The sequence below is a fragment of the Hippocampus guttulatus genome, chromosome 20 (assembly GCF_054856545.1).
Source record: "Hippocampus guttulatus isolate MCC_2025c chromosome 20, RoL_Hgut_1.0, whole genome shotgun sequence".
NCBI classification, from domain to species: domain Eukaryota; kingdom Metazoa; phylum Chordata; class Actinopteri; order Syngnathiformes; family Syngnathidae; genus Hippocampus; species Hippocampus guttulatus.
In genome coordinates, this window is record NC_141280.1 from 1001176 (window position 1) to 1019538 (window position 18363).

General features: G+C 48.3%; 4 protein-coding genes across 11 annotated transcripts in view; 1 reads left to right on the forward strand and 3 right to left on the reverse strand.

The window, feature by feature from the left end:
• Positions 1-34: 34 nt before the first annotated feature.
• Positions 35-4409, reverse strand: eif2b4 (eukaryotic translation initiation factor 2B, subunit 4 delta). Of its 2 annotated transcripts, none has more exons than XM_086100903.1 (13): positions 4337-4409; positions 3698-3735; positions 3479-3614; positions 3177-3380; positions 3026-3108; positions 2544-2635; positions 2245-2359; positions 2082-2158; positions 1692-1794; positions 1321-1448; positions 1054-1231; positions 550-730; positions 35-364 (listed from the first exon to the last, which is right to left on the reverse strand). In XM_086100903.1, exons 1-13 carry the CDS (start codon positions 4359-4361, stop codon positions 165-167), a joined length of 1560 nt encoding a protein of 519 aa, XP_085957029.1. In that variant the 5' UTR covers positions 4362-4409; the 3' UTR covers positions 35-164. The 2 variants fall into 2 exon arrangements, with proteins under 2 accessions (XP_085957029.1, XP_085957030.1); XM_086100904.1 differs by having other exon boundaries at positions 3694-3735; positions 4337-4357.
• A 5978-nt stretch (positions 4410-10387) lies between these two features.
• On the forward strand, positions 10388-12354 carry nme6 (NME/NM23 nucleoside diphosphate kinase 6). Its single transcript, XM_086101090.1, has 6 exons — positions 10388-10595; positions 10745-10842; positions 10998-11100; positions 11232-11271; positions 11586-11746; positions 11874-12354. Exons 1-6 carry the CDS (start codon positions 10544-10546, stop codon positions 12023-12025), a joined length of 606 nt encoding a protein of 201 aa, XP_085957216.1. The 5' UTR covers positions 10388-10543; the 3' UTR covers positions 12026-12354.
• Positions 12355-12704: 350 nt separating this feature from the next.
• baalcb (BAALC binder of MAP3K1 and KLF4 b) lies at positions 12705-15508 on the reverse strand. Of its 6 annotated transcripts, none has more exons than XM_086101087.1 (5): positions 14774-15222; positions 14063-14173; positions 13693-13891; positions 13142-13362; positions 12705-12930 (listed from the first exon to the last, which is right to left on the reverse strand). In XM_086101087.1, exons 2-5 carry the CDS (start codon positions 14084-14086, stop codon positions 12766-12768), a joined length of 609 nt encoding a protein of 202 aa, XP_085957213.1. In that variant the 5' UTR covers positions 14087-14173; positions 14774-15222; the 3' UTR covers positions 12705-12765. The 6 variants fall into 6 exon arrangements, with proteins under 6 accessions (XP_085957213.1, XP_085957214.1, XP_085957215.1 ...); XM_086101088.1 differs by having other exon boundaries at positions 13693-13916; positions 14774-15219; XM_086101089.1 differs by having other exon boundaries at positions 13693-13916; positions 14728-15219.
• A 678-nt stretch (positions 15509-16186) lies between these two features.
• The window catches only part of LOC147187381 (collagen alpha-1(XII) chain-like), a 56452-nt gene continuing 54275 nt past the window's right edge, over positions 16187-18363 (reverse strand). For both annotated transcript variants that reach the window (XM_086101168.1, XM_086101167.1), the window contains one exon: positions 16187-16673. In XM_086101168.1, the coding sequence (XP_085957294.1) occupies positions 16561-16673 (113 nt within the window). In that variant the 3' untranslated portion in view covers positions 16187-16560. The remainder of the gene's footprint in view (positions 16674-18363) is intronic.

The window sequence follows — 18363 nt, forward strand, 5'->3', positions numbered from 1 at the left end:
TTTTTTTCTTCAAAATTTTCAGGGGGGCGCTATCTTAAAGCCTTCCAAAGAACAGTTATTTTATTGCAGCAATTCAAGCCATTCCAATAATGTCTGTATCTGTGTGTGTACATATCTGTATATTTATTGGATGCCAAAGCACGTCAGGTCACATGCGACGTGGCTCACTGGTCGACGCTTTTGACGCGCAGCACCACGGGCACCGACGTACATGGGATCATGCCCAGCTCTGTGATGACGGCGTCCACAAAGTCGGGCGGCGTCACGTCATACACCAGGTTGAGCAGACCCAGCGAGTGGACCTCCTGCCAGTGCGCAAGCTGCGTCTTGCCCTTTCGCGTAACGATCAGGTTGTCGGGATCGTCTGGAGAAAAGAAAAAAAGACATCGCAGGGTGGGCCATCATGCAGTTGACTTGGAATTCCCATTTCAAACGCTAGCATGCTTCATTCGGACTCCCATCCTAAAAATCTGAACTAACAGTAAGTTGCAAGCACCGATGAAAATCTCCTCAGCTTGTTAGCTATGCTCGTGGGATCGTTTTACTTACCGAGCTCGTTTGATACAAAGGAGTCTGTCTGCACCCTCTCACAGAACTTGTACGTCTCGCAGCACACCAGCACAGGCACGTTGAAGGCTTTGGCCACCAGAGCGATTTGGGACGTGCCCACGCGGGACATCATGTAACCGTTGGCGAGCAGTGCATGGGCCCCCACGAGCACCTTTGACACCTAGGCGGCCGAAAGGTCACAGCTAAGTCTGTGTGTGTGTGTGTCTCTAGCTCCAAAATCACTACTTTTCAAGAAAATTAAAAAAAAAAAAAAGTCATCTTGCTTAAGTTACCAAACAGGTTCAAGTTGATGTGCCGTAAAACGCTATCATCGACACACCATCACCCCAAAATCATGTCCTTCAGATATTTACTCGTTGAGAGCTGAACAAAATATCAATGACGTCTCCGATAATTCAAATTCGACTTCACTAGCTAGCATCACAAAAGCGTCAACTCCAAAAAACTGTCGGCGTTGAAACCTAGCGTGTGTGTGTGGTTCACCTCTGGGAGGATGTAGGAGACAACCGAGATGAGGATGTAGGTGCAGCTGATGCCGTGCTGGACCAGGCGCCGCAGGGCCTCACGGCCCTCCAGCCGCGGCCTGCTGTCCACCACGATCACCCGGAACTTGCGGCCCATGTTGAAGGCTTCGTAAAGGATGTGGTTGACCAGCGACGAGCTGTGCGCACGGCCCAAAAAAAAATTTTTTTTTTTAAATCTAAGCGAGCTCACGAAGCGTCCAGAACATCCGATCTGATTTGAGCTGACCATCCGTAGACGAGGATGACGTCGCCGTCACTGATCTTTTCAATGGCAATCTCCGCGACGGCTTTGGCCGCCAGGACAATCTTTTCGTCAATGTAGCAGTCGATGCAGTTCAGCAGCTTGCTCTTTGCCTGCGAGGAAGACCAGGGGGATGCTTGGGTCACACAAAGCACTTACTTGGAATGACGGGTCAACATTTGCACTAACGAGCTTGTCAAAGGCATTTCACATTCGATGTGGGCATTAATTAGCCGAGTGGTTTTCATGAAATGAAAATATATGGTTTGGTGTTTAAATGCACACGGTTTGAGTGTCTTTCGTTGTCATACGTCAGTTTCAAAGCCTGCCAACTAGAGGGGAGAACAAAAATACACCTCGTCTTCCTTGCAGTGATTTGGAATGTTGGAGATCTCCTTCTTGATATATTTGATTGCATTTCCCATGCTGGCCGACAGGGGGCGACATTGGTTCAAGAAGCTGCAGAAAAAGGCAGATATAAAAAAAATTAACACACATACAATATTTATAAAACTATTTTAAAACACGGTTACCTTAAGAAAACAAATGGTTCCATTTCTTGACATTTTTGTCATTTTAAATGTGTGGATTCTGATGTATTTAATATAAAACAGAAATACATGAATCTACATCTAAAAAAAAATAAAGAAATAACTTGTCTTCCACTCTAAAAATTGATGTAAAATGCACCAATAAAAATTCTACAATTTTTTTTTTTTAAAACTGTAATAAGTAATAGTTCTTACCTTATGTAAGGTTTCAATCTGTTGACCAAGTCTCTTGCTAGCTCTTCATTGGGCGGTGTGGCGTAGTCCCTTATGACCTGATGGGACACAACGTGTGCTTTCACTTGTACTTCCGTTATCGACACAATAGCCCAATTTCATACGGGACTGGGTGGCGTCACACCTGTTTGAAGGCGTGGAGCAGTGCCACGGAACGAGCGTTGGATCCCGCCACAATGCCTTGCGAGTACTGGAGGCCCAGTCGAACGATAGCGGGATGGATGACCGACGAGGGGATGCTAGCAAGGGACAGGGAAGACGTGACATGCGTTTTATTTATTTGACGATCCAGTCGATCATCCAAAGTCAAACACACCAGAGCTACAACACATTCGACTCCAACATGGAGGACCCCCATCACGGGTAACATCTTACCAGACCCGGTCGATGCATTCGATTGGTCGGATCGATGAACGAGCTTACCCGACTTGCTGCGTCAGAGGGGCTTTGCGGCTGTACTGGTGCAGGTGTGAAAAGAGGCTGACCTTGTAGCCGTAGTCTGACCGCAGCGGGATCTGAAAGCAAAGCACGGCAAGTTCGCCTATTACTTCAATGCCATTGAAAAAACAAAGAAACAAAAAAAATCCCACAGCAAAACACAACAGATTCTTAAAAAGTCAATAACATGCACAGAGAAACCAAGCAGTGCCGATCATTTGCTCCTGAAGTAGCCCGGCAAAATAAGACAATGTCAAAACAATGATTTTTGTACCTTTTCTGCATGCGCTGGTGTCTGAAAGAAATTACCATGACATGCTGGCAGATTTTCACGTATGGAATGTACCACCACACAATAAACTGGGGCTCACTGTATACTAGCTCTTTTGGACGACTTTTATGTGCTCTCTAACATTAAAAAAAAAAAGATTTATTTGTACTTTTTGGGCTTTTCTAGAATAAGCTACCTGTTGTCTTTCCAGCTTCTTGGCCAGCTTCTTGACCACATCAGGGTCATCTACCTGGACGTGTTCGGGCAGCCTCTTCACCACTACCACACACAACATACCAATGAGTCTCTCCGGACTATGCAACGTTATTTCCCCAATGTGGCGTTACCGGGCTGCAGCTCGCTCGGCGGCACTTTGGGTTTGGCGGCGGATGCGGCCTGCTGCTGGCTGCTTTCGCGCTTTTTGCCCTGTTTGGAGGACCTATCGGAGTCGTGTCGAGGTCTCCTCTCCGCTTTCAGCTCCACTTTGCTCTTGACCGCCTTGTCAGATGTCGCGGCAGCATCGGCACCGGCGGCAGGCACTGAGGAAGGTGCTTTAAAAAAAGAAAAAAAAAATCATAATAATGTTTTAAGTAAGCAAACACGTCGGCTCAGCTGAAATGAAAAAGGCAGAGAGGAAAAAGTTGTCCACCTTTTTGTGACGGCGGCACAGAAGAAGCATCAGGCTTTGTGGCGTCATCTTTCTTTTCTCTGTTTTTCTTCTGCTGCTGCTTCTTCTCTTTCCTCAGCCGCTGCTTCTCCTCTTTGGTCAGCTCTTTGCCTTCACTCTGTGTCGTCCAAATGCAGGGCAGAATATAAACTATATTTGTGGCATACATTTCAACAAACAAAAAGACAGAAACCCACTCGCCTTGGAGCGCTCAATTTCTGCTTTCTTGTCGCTTTCATCTGCAGGTTGAGATACAGTTTGAAAATATCACTTTACACTTCAGTGATAATCATCGCAGCTATATGTAAAGCCATTTGAGCATTTATTCAATAGGTGCATAAACTAGGGCGTGCTTTGTCCTTACGAATAAGACTTTACTTTAGCCATTCTACTCGTGTGTGTATGTAATTTTTTTCCGGCTTGAGGTCGATGTACTAACTAGTACGCTCTGTCCGCACTTTTGTAAGACAAATCTGCGTACGAATAGATTGACTCCATCTGACTACCACCGATATTTCCACCGTGAGAGCAATTTACGTTTTTGTGGCTCTTTTTTTTTTGAACATTTTAGCACAGTAAGTGAACTGCACCTTCTTATCTCCAATGAGATTTTTTTTTTGCTAACTACGAGTATTTACGTCTAAAGATCACCAAAACTGTGCGTTAGCTTCCGCGATTGCTTCGGGGAAAATACATTACCTTCGCTGAGACTCGGAGGTCAAATATTTCAACTCTGGCTGTGTAAGCGCGGGTCATTTCTGTCCGGTCTCTCGCCACAAAACATCATCAGCACGCGAGAAGTGTCACCAAAAGCAGCGCTTACACGGAGCGCACACTCACCTGTCTCTACCTTGTCGGCCATCATTCCGGATGCCGCCTCACTTCCGGTTCGGGCAAGAGGGACGGAAAATGTATTTCGCCCCCTACTGGCGCTGCCCGCGCATTGAACAAGAAAGAAAGAACGACATTTTGATTTTCAAGTGAGCATGCCTTTGTATTATTGGAAGCCATAAAGAACTCAATATTGATGGAAACTGTGGCCTAAACAAGGCAATTTTTAAATCAGAAAAAGTGATTGAAATTTCCAGTCACATTCATTTAATCTTCATTACAATATGAAGAAAAGTACAAGCGTTCTGGCTTGTTGTCTGTTGTGTTGTGCATAAAAATCCTACTGAGTTTAATTGCAGTACAGCTAAGGTTCGTAAAAAAATCCCACACACTTTTTATTTTATGATATTGATAGAATTATAGCTGACGCTAAGGTGATGATTGCCAAGTCCATACATATATGGTTGTCTATGTATTATGCATACAAGAAAGATGTTGTCCAGAACAAAATTTATGGATTTCATATCTGATGAGCATAGTGTATTTGTATTCCAGGATTAACTGTTGTATGATTTAAATGATCTATAGTAGCGCAATAATAATAATTATTATTAGTATTAAAACGTATTTTAAATAATACTGTACTGTATATTCAAGTGATACGTATAGTAATTAGGACATGTGGATTGGCGTACAAAAATTGTGCAAAAAATACTCATGTTATCCAACAGTTTCTTAAATGGATTCGAAGTAGCGCTTTATTACAGCTGCAGCTGTTCTTTCAGTCACCTTTCGTAGTCTTAAGCGTGACACGTGTACCTCATGCAAAGTGCATATCGTGCAAGAAATTCACCACTGCTTCTGTTATTTTATTGATTTATTGACTTTTCGCATGCACGGCCACACACAGGAAACAGTGAATTACTCCACTTTGGGCACGTCAACTATCCGGCTATCATCGTTACTATGACGACCACGCACGTGGCCGGGCGTCCGCCGACTGAATGCACGACGCGGTAGCTGGTTGAAGGGGACCAAACCTCACAGTAACACCTGACTTGGTTCCGTTTGACCAGCCACAGCAAGGTGTTGCTTCAGCTGAGCAAAGAGAGAGACGAAGAAGAAGGTGCGCAAGTGTGAGAGAAGGCCCGCGCGTCCTCGTCACGCTTACCTAAAGAAACATACACATAGACAGAAGCTTACTTCTTTCTTCAACGTTTGCAGGGTAGAAAATCCTTATTTTTAGACCTCCTTCTTGTCCAAATGCGGCCACCATTGACAGCTTTGCATCCTCGGGGTGAACCCCACCCGGACCCCCGTGCCCCCACGCCGCCCGGCCGGCCCTCCCAGTCCCCTTTGTGAACCCCCCAATACATGTGTCTATAAAGGGGCCAACAGCTGTGCTCTCTCAATCCTCATTGACTGTTGGGTCAGGCTAAAATCAGCAGCCTTCCTTTCACCTGTCGTCCTGACACACGTGCACACACATAACACACACACACACACACACACACACACACACACACACACACGGACCTGACATTACACCCCCCCCCACACACACACACGCACTGCCATAGAGACAGAGGCTTAACAAATGTTTTATTTGACTGTATATTCTGACCATTTGTGCCTGAAATGCTTCTTAAAGCTGGACGCAGATTATCCCCCCGCCCCCCCTTGCCCGGCGCTGGAGTCCCCTCGGAACCACACACTTCCTTACATTCCATAAGTGGCTGTATGAATATGGGGATATAAGGAAGCATGTCCTCCCAAGGGGCAACGACAACTGGATCCTGCGTGAAACAAAAGGGGACCTTTCAACGCATCAGACGGAACAAGAACCCCCCCCAAAAAATCAAGCAAAATTGTAAAACTGAGAGGGGGGGTCGGGGACTGCGTGACACTAAAAGTGTCTTCGAGAACCCGGACATGTTTTTCCATTTTAGAGTATTTTTGACGCGGGTCTCACTAAATTTCCCCCAACTGAACATAAGAAGACTTTAAGACACGGTCTGATTCAGGTTATTGCAGAAAAACGTCCTAATGCGCACCACCCCCCCCCCCCCCCCACCGAGAAAAAAAAAATACTAACCTCTCTCTGGTTTCACTTTGAAGCCGAGTTAACAGTAGCTGGTCTTTACAGAAGTGTAACCTCATTTTTGCCTGCGTCGATGCCTTTCCTCTCAAGCATCAGGAATCGTAAAACAACAAGAGAAAAAAAAGAAACGCCTCGTTTTCCGCCTACGTGAAGGTGAAATCGAGCATCTCTGTCAAAACATTTCGTGACAAGCACAACTGGCCCCTTGCCCCCGTCCGTCCAAACGTGCCGCTGCGGCCGGGCCGCTCGGCCTTTTCTATCCCACCCGGGCGAGGCGAGCTGCCCCCGCCCTAACTCCGGAGCGGCCTCCCACCTGTCGGTGTCCTTTAGGCGCGGCGGGGGGGGGGGGGGCCTCTCCTTTGCGCCCGCTGTCCGGCCCAATCAGGGCCCCGCGACAGTGGGGAGCTGGCCTGTGAAATCACACCTCTCAGCTGTTCACACTGGCCTCCAGACACCCTACACCCGATGCCTTGAGCCTCGCGCTATCGCACCAAGCGCCCCCCCCCCCCCATCCCTTTTACACTGAATGTCAATGGCTTCTTTTTTTTTTTTTTTTTGAGAAAAGGCCAGAACAATGCAATGCCTGTAGGGCAGACATGTGTCATGGCGTTTAGCAGCTGATTGGTTTCATTGCGGTGAATGAAATGTTACCTTGGCCAAGGACGGGTACACGCTGTATGAGAATTTAATTGTGAGCTGGTGAGCAAAGTTCGGCAAAAAAAGGACATTTCCAAACCACTAATGGAACAGTTTGGAGACAATTCTTAGGTCTGTTAGAATCAGGTCTGATGTTCTTGCTTTCCTCAATGAATAATGGGGACAAAATGGCAAATTCTGGAGTCCAGCTTTAGTCCCCCGGCCCCCATTTAAAGAATAATTTGGTTCGAGTCAGCAGTTTTCCAACACAATGGCGCCATTTAGAGTGGCTAGCTATGCCTGCACACGAAAATACATCTCCACCCTTGGATAGTTTGCTGCCGTGACTTTTTTAGAGTGCCTCGTTGTTGGCCCCGAGTGCGTGCATAGCGGAAGATGGAAGAGCGAAGGGATTTTTTGGGGAGAAGGTTATGCGCTGGTATTAGTGTGCGTTACAATGCCTTTTTGTACACGTATTGGCGATTATAGTTTTGGTTGCACAACCATTTGCACGAACGCGTCTTTCTTCAGGCTTGCTGTTGAAACGTCGGCCAATGCCGGCCTGTATTTGACCACGCAAAGGAATCTTGGGGGAACATCGGGTCGTCGGCAGCCCTCTGGTTCATTTTCCTGTGCCGCAAGCACAAGCCGTGGCGCTAAGGTCAACACCTGTGTTCTAAAATCAGTATCCGGGGTCGGGGCGTGATCGGAACCCAGGGCCCTCGTTCACAGAAAGCTCCAGCTCAGGGCGGGGAGCTTATATTGAAACCCGACGCGCTCGCTATTTCCGAGGCGCTCGCCGTCCACAAATAGTAACGCAGTTATTTATTTATATGTGTGTGTGTGTGTGTGTGTGAGGGGATGGGGTCTCTTTGAAAGGATGTCGTCCAAATTGTTCGATATTTCCCATGGCCACCGGCCAGGGTGCAAGCCGCTGACCTCAAATGCATCATTTCCACTCATGTCAGCGACGCTCTGAGGCCTTGCCAGCGTTATATCGGGCCCGCTGGGGAGGACTGGGTGACTTTTGTCGTCGGGGGCAATGCGCGGCCACTCAAATCAGACGCAGTGGCCCGAAGGCAAATCGTAATCTCCCTGTTCCTCCCCACAGGGCGGCCGATCACTGTGACTTGTCGAGGGGCCCGCCGCGCTCTCCCATCAGGTGGTCTACGCACGCACCGGGGCAGTGGGCCGTGGCGGAAATGAGCCGGTATCACTGAATAACTTCTTCAACGATACGGTCGTATTTTGCGCCAAGCCTGGAATCCAATTCAGGGCGCCGCCGTTCTCAGCGCTAACAGCTAGGCATCTGAATCACATGAAACGGTGTCCCCATAAAACGATGATAAGCCTTTCATGAGGATGCCCGGCATGTTGAAGTTGAATGCCTCATTAAATTGCTCCTCCTACGTGAGAAATAGTGAGCTTGCACTTAAAGGCTCAAATTCAACCATTCCCCCAAATATTAAGAGTAGACAACGACTCAAAAAGGCAGGACAGACACGGGCGTTTTGTATCATGTTGCTGACTCATTAGCCGCTGATACGGGATTAATGCCACTCTCTGTCCTTCCCCGGGCACGCCAGTTGCCCGACGCCGAGGTTGACGCAGCTGCCGCAGGGAGAGAGTTCAAAGGTTGCCGGCGTTTAGACTCAAAGAGAGAACAGGTGAGGATTTGGTATGGATCCTCCGAGGTCATTAGAGTTGAGAGCAAAGCGAGTTGACTTGAAACGGAGGCTCTGAATGCGTTTGTCTTTTCCAGGTGGCCTCAAATGCATCCATGCGACGCTCACGGGGTGGCATCAAGGCCACTTTGGAGCCCCTCGTCTCCACTCCCGTGTCTTTTGTGGGGCGTCCGAATGAGGTGCCTACGTGTTACCGCCACAGCCGAAAGGTGTCGCCACAGGAAAGCCTGATCTCACTGTTACAATAATGGAGGACATTAAAGGATTTGGGGGGAGGGGGGGCAGTGAGTGGGTGACATGATCCACTGGAGGACATTTCAATGAAATCAGTGTTCTCTCCCAAGACTTCAATTCTCCTCGAACTAGCATGCTTTCAGAACATAACTCCAACTTTAACAAGTGTGTTGGTGCCTTGTGGGGGTTGCGGCTCAGCTGCCTGACCAAAAGGGAGCGGCGACAACTGCACGCGGGGATGAGAGAGAGTTGGAATTAGACTGCTTGATTCTGAACACAGCCGCATCCCCGGTGAGGAACGTCTGCAGACTTGTGCAACCACATTATTGCAGTTATTTTCACTCACCCTCTCAAAAAGTCTGTCTGCCTATATAATCTATCCATCTAGTTAGCTATCCATCCATCCAAACTAAGAACAGTTAAGATCAACGTCGTCCCGACAGCTGTGGCTTCAGCAGCCCTGGGTCACATGACCAGGACAGGTGGGCAAGACGAGAGTATTTGTGGTACTTTCACCCACTCCCATTCCTCCATCTTGTTCTTTGGCATCCCGCCTCACGCAGGGTGTGGCCCTTTTGGCACAGTTGGCATGCACTTGACATATTTCTGTTTTCATATGTGCCACATTGATGTCATACCACAGACACGCAGTCCATCCACGCCATCGTCTCAAACGCTTGTCCTCATTAGGGCTGCATGGGAGCGGAAGTCTAGCTCAGCTGACTTTGGGAGTGCCAAAAACCGGGTGCCAGTGCACGCACTGGGTGCTCCGAGTGGGGACACCGTGCCAGCGAATCAAGTAGCAAAGTTGGAGCCATTTCAAGCATGAGCTGCTGATTGATTAAGAACATAAATTGAATTAGGAAATTACTAAATCACACACACACACACACATCTCAACTGTGTTTATAGAGGACTTTAAAACAACCACCTCTGTATACAAAGTGCTGCACGTGGAGCAAAAGAATTCGTACAACAACAAACAATAAATGAAAGACAAAGACGGTAGAAAGCACAAAAACACAAAACTAAAAACTATGTCTCCTGCTGAGTCAAAAGCCGAAGAATAAGAACGAGTTCTGAGACACACGCACACACAGAGCAGTGCAGTGCAGGGTTGTCAACGTGAATTTCCGAACGAGCCCTAAATTAATAGGCTTAGCGTGTGGCAACGTAAAATGGCCACCGGGGGCGTCACTACTCCCGACGGCAGGGAAGCAGCATTGTTAGTCCTTTCATACGTCCGTGGGTACACCCTGGACTGGTTGCCGGACAATCGCTGGGCACATTAGATTATTGTAAGATTTTTCTTTTTGTTGAAGCTAGAGTTTAAAATTCTAAAAAGCCAAACCACCTCACGCTAACGGATTTCCCCCAAGAGGAACGTAATAGAAACGGACCATTTTCGGTGACATATTTGACTGATGGACCAACCGGTCCTCACTCTCACACTCGCCTATAATCTATACATATTCATCGTACCATTGACGGTTATACATGACTCGCCAAAACAAATATCAAAAAGATTAAATATGGCAGACATGATGGCGGAAATTCTCGATGTTCTTTGAAAGTCTACGAGCATTTGTGAGCCCTCAAAAGTCGACTTCCGGTAAATAAGGCTCGTTCTGAAAACGGTTGTTTTAGTAGTCATGCTAAAAGTTAGCTCATTAAAAAAAAATCGAATGCAAAGCGAACAGTTGTTTGCTTGGCATTTCTAAGCCATAGTTTGCTCATGTTGTAGTTGTTCTTAATTTGTAGAGACAATGTTGCTGACGGCGTGTCGCCTGTCCAACGCGCTGCAGCTCACCCTGGCGGTCATCAAACCAGACGCGGTGGCTCATCCTATTATGCTGGAGGTACCTTGATTCAAGTACCCCCTCAAAAATACTTGGCTGTACTCTGTACTCAACCACTGTGCATTGTAAAAAGCAACAAAAAGTGATCACTAAAAAAAACTAAGATGTATATTCCTGTTAGACACAAAGTCTTGTTTTCCAAATCTGTCTTGCAGGCACTTCACCAAATTATCCTGGATAACCAGTTTGTCATCGTTCGACGCAAAGATGTGGTGTGGAGACGACAAGAGTCTGAGAGGTTTTACGCTGAGCATTCAGGTGCAGGGCGCATTTGTTTGTATGAATAAAATGCCATGTTTGCACTCGTGCAGGAGCATAGAATAGAGTATTGTCAAGAAAACGTTTGGGTGGACTTGTCCCTTAAGCTTCTTTGTCATGCTAATTTTCAGGGCGATTCTTCTACCAAAGACTTGTTGAGTACATGTCAAGGTAAGCAAGGACCTGCGATCGCTTGTCTATAAAAATTGTTTGATACTCTACATGTTTTTATTGTATTATATTTTTGCCCGCAAGGCAAAACAAAAACTCATCCGAACAAAATAACTTCTTCTGAGGCGGGTCACTCGTATATCAAGGCCCCCCGTCCTAGAGACAAAAGAAAGACCGTCAGGGGCTCTAACAGAAGACGTAACTCGATGTAGTTTGTACTAAATCGAGCTTTCACGTCATTACGACTCGAACAAAAAAATGTGAACGGAATTTGGAGAGTACTCACAGTTTTGCTTGTTTTGTCCTACACACAGCGGCCCGATGCGGGCGTACATTTTAGCCCGAGAGGATGCCATTGGCCACTGGAGGGAACTGATGGGTCCCACCAAAGTGTTCCAAGCTAGATACACCTCCCCCACCTCTCTGCGGGCTCAGTTTGGTCTCACGGACACGCGCAACACCACTCACGGTTCAGGTGTGCTCAACCTGAACCGCAGTCAATATTCACATAAGCATCTCCAATGGCGATTGTTGACTGCGAGTCTTTTAGAGACGAGCGCGACTTTCTTTTTTTGCTCAAATTCCGCTCTACTTTCCTCCAGATTCTGTCGAGTCAGCCCGCAGAGAAATGACGTTCTTCTTCCCGGACTTTCGGCCTGAGGAGTGGATGGAGAGAGAGGAGCCCTCGTTCCGGTCGGGACGCATGCTTTATGATCCTCGGCAACACATCCACACACTCTCTGCTCAGAGCTGACCCGAGAGCTGCTGTTGTGGAAGATGAATTGTCCTTCTTACAGTGGCATTACTGCCGCCATTTTTATTGTCATTACAAAGCACAAATCCAGACAGTGCTCAAGACACATAGCGGTTCAAACAATACATATACCCCCCCCCCCCCAAAAAAAAACCCAGAGGCTTCACTGTAAAGTGCAATCTTCAATTTCAGCTTCCTGAGCCACAGCAGAAACGACTTATTTGCCCTTTAGCATCACTAGAAAGTATTTATTTGTGAGTTTTGACCCTTGCTTCCGCCAAAAAGATGCGCGGTTGTGCCACTTGATTAAAGTCCGCCCATGTACACCAGCTTTGTGTCGTCATTGGTCACGTCGTGAAAAGTTTGGCTTTCACCTGTCCTGCACGGTCACCCCAAAACAATGATTTCATGCTTCGGCTACGCTATCCCTTGAGGGGTGTAAGAAACCACGTTTGGTTAACTTGAGCCAAAATGGATGCCTCACTTTAAACATGAAAACGAAAAGCGATTTATTATCTGAAATACTTTTGAAGAAATGTCAACATTACTGAGACTCTGCACACCTCTACCGTTTACATTTTAATTTTACAAGTCATCTCGAAAGGGTTCAGATATACATTTAGTACCATCCAATGAAAAACATGGATCTCCATTCTGGGGGGGGGGGGGGGGGGGGGGGGTGGCGACGATGAAAATAAAGCCCCATTGAACCTCATAGCCCTCGCGCCGCGCCGCGCCGCTCAGGTGTTGAGCGCCGCCACTTCTTTGACGGCCCCGGCGGGCTTCATTACCTCGTAGGTGGTCAGCGACTTCTTCACCTTGCCGTTCTTGTCCACCTGGTGGATGCTCTGCGTCACCGTGATGGTCACCTGCTTGGTGGACATGCGGTTGTCCTGCCATTTTGTCTGTCGGGGATGACACCACACAACACGTCATCTTTTGCCAGCGTGGTATGAGCTCAACGACAGCCTCAAACTTTGCTCGAGCAAGATGACCGGACAGCACCCGGACCGCCCCCGGCGCCTCTCATGTTGCGTTAGCACTAGCATGGGTGATGACGAGCTTTGAAGTTGATTGAACAACATCGTTCTGGTGTTGGTGTAGCGCGTCACTCACAATCTCTTCAGTGTGTAGGACACTTGTGCGCTGCACCGTGGTGCCCGAAGACGCCGGTGCCGCATCCTGCGCTGCAGAGGCGGGCACGTCGGGAGGGCTGTCGCCGCCGCCGCCGCCGCCGCCTGGCTTGATGTCGCCGAGGCTGGCTTCCGATGCGTTCGAGCACACTTTGAGGTACGCTTGAGCGGGAGGCGGGAGGCCGTCCTCCAAGAATTCGGCAACTGGAAGGCAGAAGAGAACACCCTAAAGCCACATGATGAATCGCTAATGAATGCGGCAGCCTCGTTACATAAGGTTGCGTTGCTTCAACGTGTGAGCCGCGCGTCTGTTGTCATGAGAGCCAAGTGCGCTCTTTTCATGTTGCCTATTGTGCCCGGTTTGGCCATTCGTGTCCTCCAGGCCTCAGGGCACAGCAGAATATCCCCTCGCAAAGACGGTTTCCGCTCCACAGTGCGCAAACGCGTCGTCATCAAACAAGCAAGATCAAGTAAAAAGCAACAGTTTGCCATTTGAGTTGCCGTTGCCTGGCTTTTAGTGCACAACGTCCTTACCCGGACCGGCGTTGTTCTCGGAAGCGAAGCAGGCCTCGGAGCCGTCAGACGGGATGCTGTGGATGGACGAGAGCGGTATGTCGGCGTCGGTGCAGGTCAACCACGTGGACTCGGTCTCTTTGGTCCAGCTCTCCAGGTAGCGAGGCTCCAGAGCGTCCGTCCTGCTCCCGCCGCAGCCCATGGCGCTCACGCGTGCTCCCTTCGACACCGACGTGACATCGAACCTTTGATACACCGTCGTGTTCAGTCCCAGCATCGATTTGCCACTCGTAAACCGCCAACTATTCCTTACCGCTGTTTGAAAGGCAAATAAAAGCCCACAAAAGCATTCCCGGGCTCTGGCAGCTCGAAATTGTTGCAATGTACTTACGCCACGGGCCCCAACGGTCCTCATACGACAAGGCCCGTCTCAAATGTGGCTGGAGGGCTTCTCATCACTCTTGTCCGGTGGCCATGGTAATTCGAGCCGCGCTCCATGCGTCTGTGGCGACAAGACCCAGCGTGGCGATGATGATGATGATGATGATGATGATATTCAATTGGCACGCTGCATTCTATCCTCACTCACAGTACACTTCATTAGGGATATCCAACCAGTCTAATTGAAGCATAATGATCCAACAATATAACAGTACTTGTAAGCATATATTCTTGATCCTCTGCAAAGAGAACTCCAGACTTGAGAGCGTTGGAGTGAGAAAAGGAAACCTGGCAATCGTTAATGACGCTGGCTTTAAAGTTACACATAAATACAAATGAACCGAATTTTCTCCTACTGCAGCTTTTAAAGCAAAAGATGAAAAAAACAACACCACCCTGCTTTCAGGCTAAACAACACAATTCGAGCACCTCTCTTTGTAGCCGACACATCAGCGGGTGACAATATTCGGAACAGCTCTCAGCATGTTGCGGTGTCGTTGAACACTTCTTCCGACCACAATTTGCTGAACTGAGCGCCTCCGTCAAAACCATTTTGCCAATGGGTGGCCCTCCACTGCACACGCGCACGCGCACACCACACACGCGCATACGCACGTTGCCCGCGGAGCAAGAAACGCATCCACACGTTCAATGCACGTACGGAGTGACAAACTGTTGTTGTGTGCAGGCCGACCGAGGCGAAAGAAATCCAAGTGGATGGGAATGATCGGCGACGGATTGCTGGTTGATGGTGTCCGGCGAGAGGCTCATTCACCAAGAAGGCGCCGAGCTGGTGAGCCGATGGAAGCTTCCTGCTTGACGGAAGAAGATGAGGCTTTCTTGTCGTCCCTCCTCAGCTGCTCGATGCAAGTCTGGCACCCACCGCCCCCCTCACCCAATCTCTCTCTCTCTCTCACACACACCACTGCACGCACGCAGCCGCCGTCATGTTGTCACCTCAAACGATCCCCGCAGCCGTATCTGCGATTCTTCCAGTCCGACTATAATGACCGAAATTAAAATGCTGTTTAAAAAAAAGTGCATTTTATGTGAGTGACATAATGCAGAGTTTAAACATCCAAGTCACGATAGAGTCAAGGTAAAAATGTTATGTTTCAGTAAACTGAAACGTTAATGTACCAAATTATAAGCTTTTCCGAATCGACTGGATGTTTAGGGTGTCTCCTTTCTGCGATTGGAGGGGCGGTGGTGGGGGCGGGGGGTCCCTCCTATTTCGACGAGTCCGGGTCATCAAACAACAGACAACAAACATTTGCTCGTGTGCTCACTGAGCTGAGAAAAGGCCACGCGCTCGATCGCCTTCTTGCCGCATCTGTGCAGTGCACTTGAATCCTCTCGTACGCAGCTGTCTCCACATCACTCGCAGGGCTGACGTAACGTCCGCCTATCCAAAGCAACCTTTGCTGCTTCTTTCACGGTGCTTTGCACACGAGCGTCACCTGGTCACCGGTCACGATGACCGCTTTGGCTTGCCGTAGAAATGGTTGGTTACGTTTTACATGTCCCAATTTCTCGTTTTGAAATTGGTCATTCATAAACGGAAAACGGGCCTTTGTCAGACCGTCTATGAATAAATCTCTCCCCCCTGTTTAATTTTTCACCGAGTTTCAACAATCCGCAGACGCTGCAGTTCTCTGAGCATCCCGTAGATGTCAGGCTTGTTCAACATTTCACTTTGAGTCTCATTCGGAAGCAAAGATTTCTGTTGCAATTGGTGTCTCCAAGGAGATGCGTGAAAAGAAAAGAAAGGAGATGAAGGCGATTGCAGTCGCCGACTTTCCAGGTGGAGGCTTGAGGGTTACAAAGTAGGGTTTTATACTTGGACTAGTTTCAAATTAGGGTTTTAAATTTGAGTTATGGTCACAAAGCAGGGTTTTAAACCAGGGTTTGAAATGTATTTATTTTTTTACTAATTAGGGTTTTCAACTAAGGCTAGTGTTTCAAATTAGAGCTTTTAAGTAGGGCTATGGCTTCAAAGCAGGGTTTTAAACTCGGGTTAAGGTTTCAAAGTACGCCCCCCCCCCCACACACACACAAAACAGGTCGAGTCACGTTTGGTTTCAGTGGTTTTATTGAAAAAAAAAGCTTTTTTTCCTTTGTGTGAGAAATAAATAAAAAAAGTTGTCCTTTTGATTGACAATCTGAAACAAAATAAACATCAGACATGCAAATGAAGGGCGTGGCTACATAAGATTTACAGGAAGTGGCTAATAAGGAGCGCTGATAAATAGTGAGTTAGCGTAAGTTAGCAAAAGGCCTTTTGCTGCTGCTGCGCACGGCGGACGATACAAAAAAACATAGCAAGTATGTTACAAATGTTGACACACGCAAGCACACGCGCGCACACACACACAGACACACACACACACGCTAAAGTTGTCAAGGTGTTTCGTCATCACAACAAACGACGAAGAAGATGGCGGACGTCTAGGATGCGACGTTGGCAGCTAGCGAGCGCTTCCGGCGTCGCCTCTCGGCCGATTGGTCTTCATCGAGCGGCAGGGCCACCGGCTCGCTGTCGGACGTCGATGGGGAGCGGCCTGCTCACAGAGCATTTCCTGTTGTAGTTGTCGTCATGGCAACAAGGTGCACGACTTCCGGTTTGAGGCGAGCGTTAGTAGGTTGGGGGGCTAAAGGGGGTGGGAGGAGGGGGGGGGGCAAGGGCAGCTGGTTTGCGTGTAAAGCGTTAGTCAACATTCATTCGTTCTTACGTTCGTTCAGCACTTTGCACCGCGGCAGCTTTTTCGTTGGTTTTCTGCTAGTGAAAAGCGCGACACAAACGCGTACACGAACCTCTGGCGGGACCTTGAGGAACTTGGTCAACTCTTGCAGCATGTCACACATGCGTCATCGTTATCATGTTATCCAATACAGTGAAGCCAGCCGATAGCCGTGTTGACAGCGAACAGCCTCACGTGAAGAGGTCACGCGGAGGTCGGACAGGGCGGCCCGCGAGATTCCGTCGGATAAAAGCAAGGTGGTAAACCTCTCAAGATGATGCAGGGAAAAGTGGCAGCGTGGACATGAACGGTTGATTGGCTGCTTGCAGATGAGCGAAAAGCTGTTTACAATTTGCGTGTCGGTTTGCCTATCCGTGGAACGGTGAGGCCTGAAGGCGAGTAGCAAAGTAGTAATTAGGTCATAAAAGCCAGCATCGTTGCACTGCATTTGTTCCTCAATCCAATCACCAAAAATCAATCAATTATTTTTCAATTCAATTTCTATCCCATTAGTTAGTGTCTGGTTTGGTCCGTAAGCCCTGTGAGAAAAGATTGTTGTTTTGAAAGTGCACGTCTGCTCTCAAATGTACACGCGAGAGTCCGAAATTTGGAGGATTTGAACAAGACCTCTAAACGATGAATCCGTTATCAAAGGCGATGTGGATTCATTTGATCATCCATCAGCCGTCTGTCGATTCATCGATTGACTGCCGCGCGTGCAGTTTGTGGCTGAGGTCAAGGTCAACGGTCAAGATCGGAATTGTAATCCACGAACGTGATGGCGCGGCTTCACTGTATGACCAATTAGAAATAAAGACGAGGTTTGTTGTTGGCATTGGCAAGCAGCAGGTTGAGGGTTGCTGGGCAACAAAGCATCAAGAGTTCATCTCCATGTTGTTAGTATGTTCTCGTTGTCGCTGCCGTCGTCATGCTCCTCATCGTCGTTTGCCGGCACGATGCAAAGGGGCCACAAAATGGCCGCCACCCATGTTTGCTGTTGGTTAGTTCCTGTTTGTTGTTGTTGTTGTTGTTGTTGTTGTTGTTGTTGTCGTCGGTGCAGCAAAGTTTGTTAGCGCTTCCCTCAAACGTCTCGAGCGTTTCGGGAAGTCATGAAAGCGGCGCAGGCGGCAAAGAAAAACTACGCGGAACCTGCAAGGAGCAGCACAGCACACGGGGTCAGGAAACACGCATGCACACTTCCTGCTACGCTACGTACGTAGCGCACGTACCAAACGACATCCGACGCGTGTGCTTGTATCACCGATATCACGGTTGCGGCACACTCGGTGGTTTGAATCGAGCGTGTTTGTAGCATTGACATCCACATCGCATGTTAGTATCATGACGGTAGCGGGGTTGTCGTCGGAGCATGTTGGACGCTTGATTGTCAAACAAAAGACATCTGTGGCACGATCGCGGCTTCCTATTAGCGTATTTGTGCAGTAGAACGTAGTAGAGCGTGTTTGTTGAACAGTTGCAGCACACCAGTGCGTCGATGCGTCGTACGCAG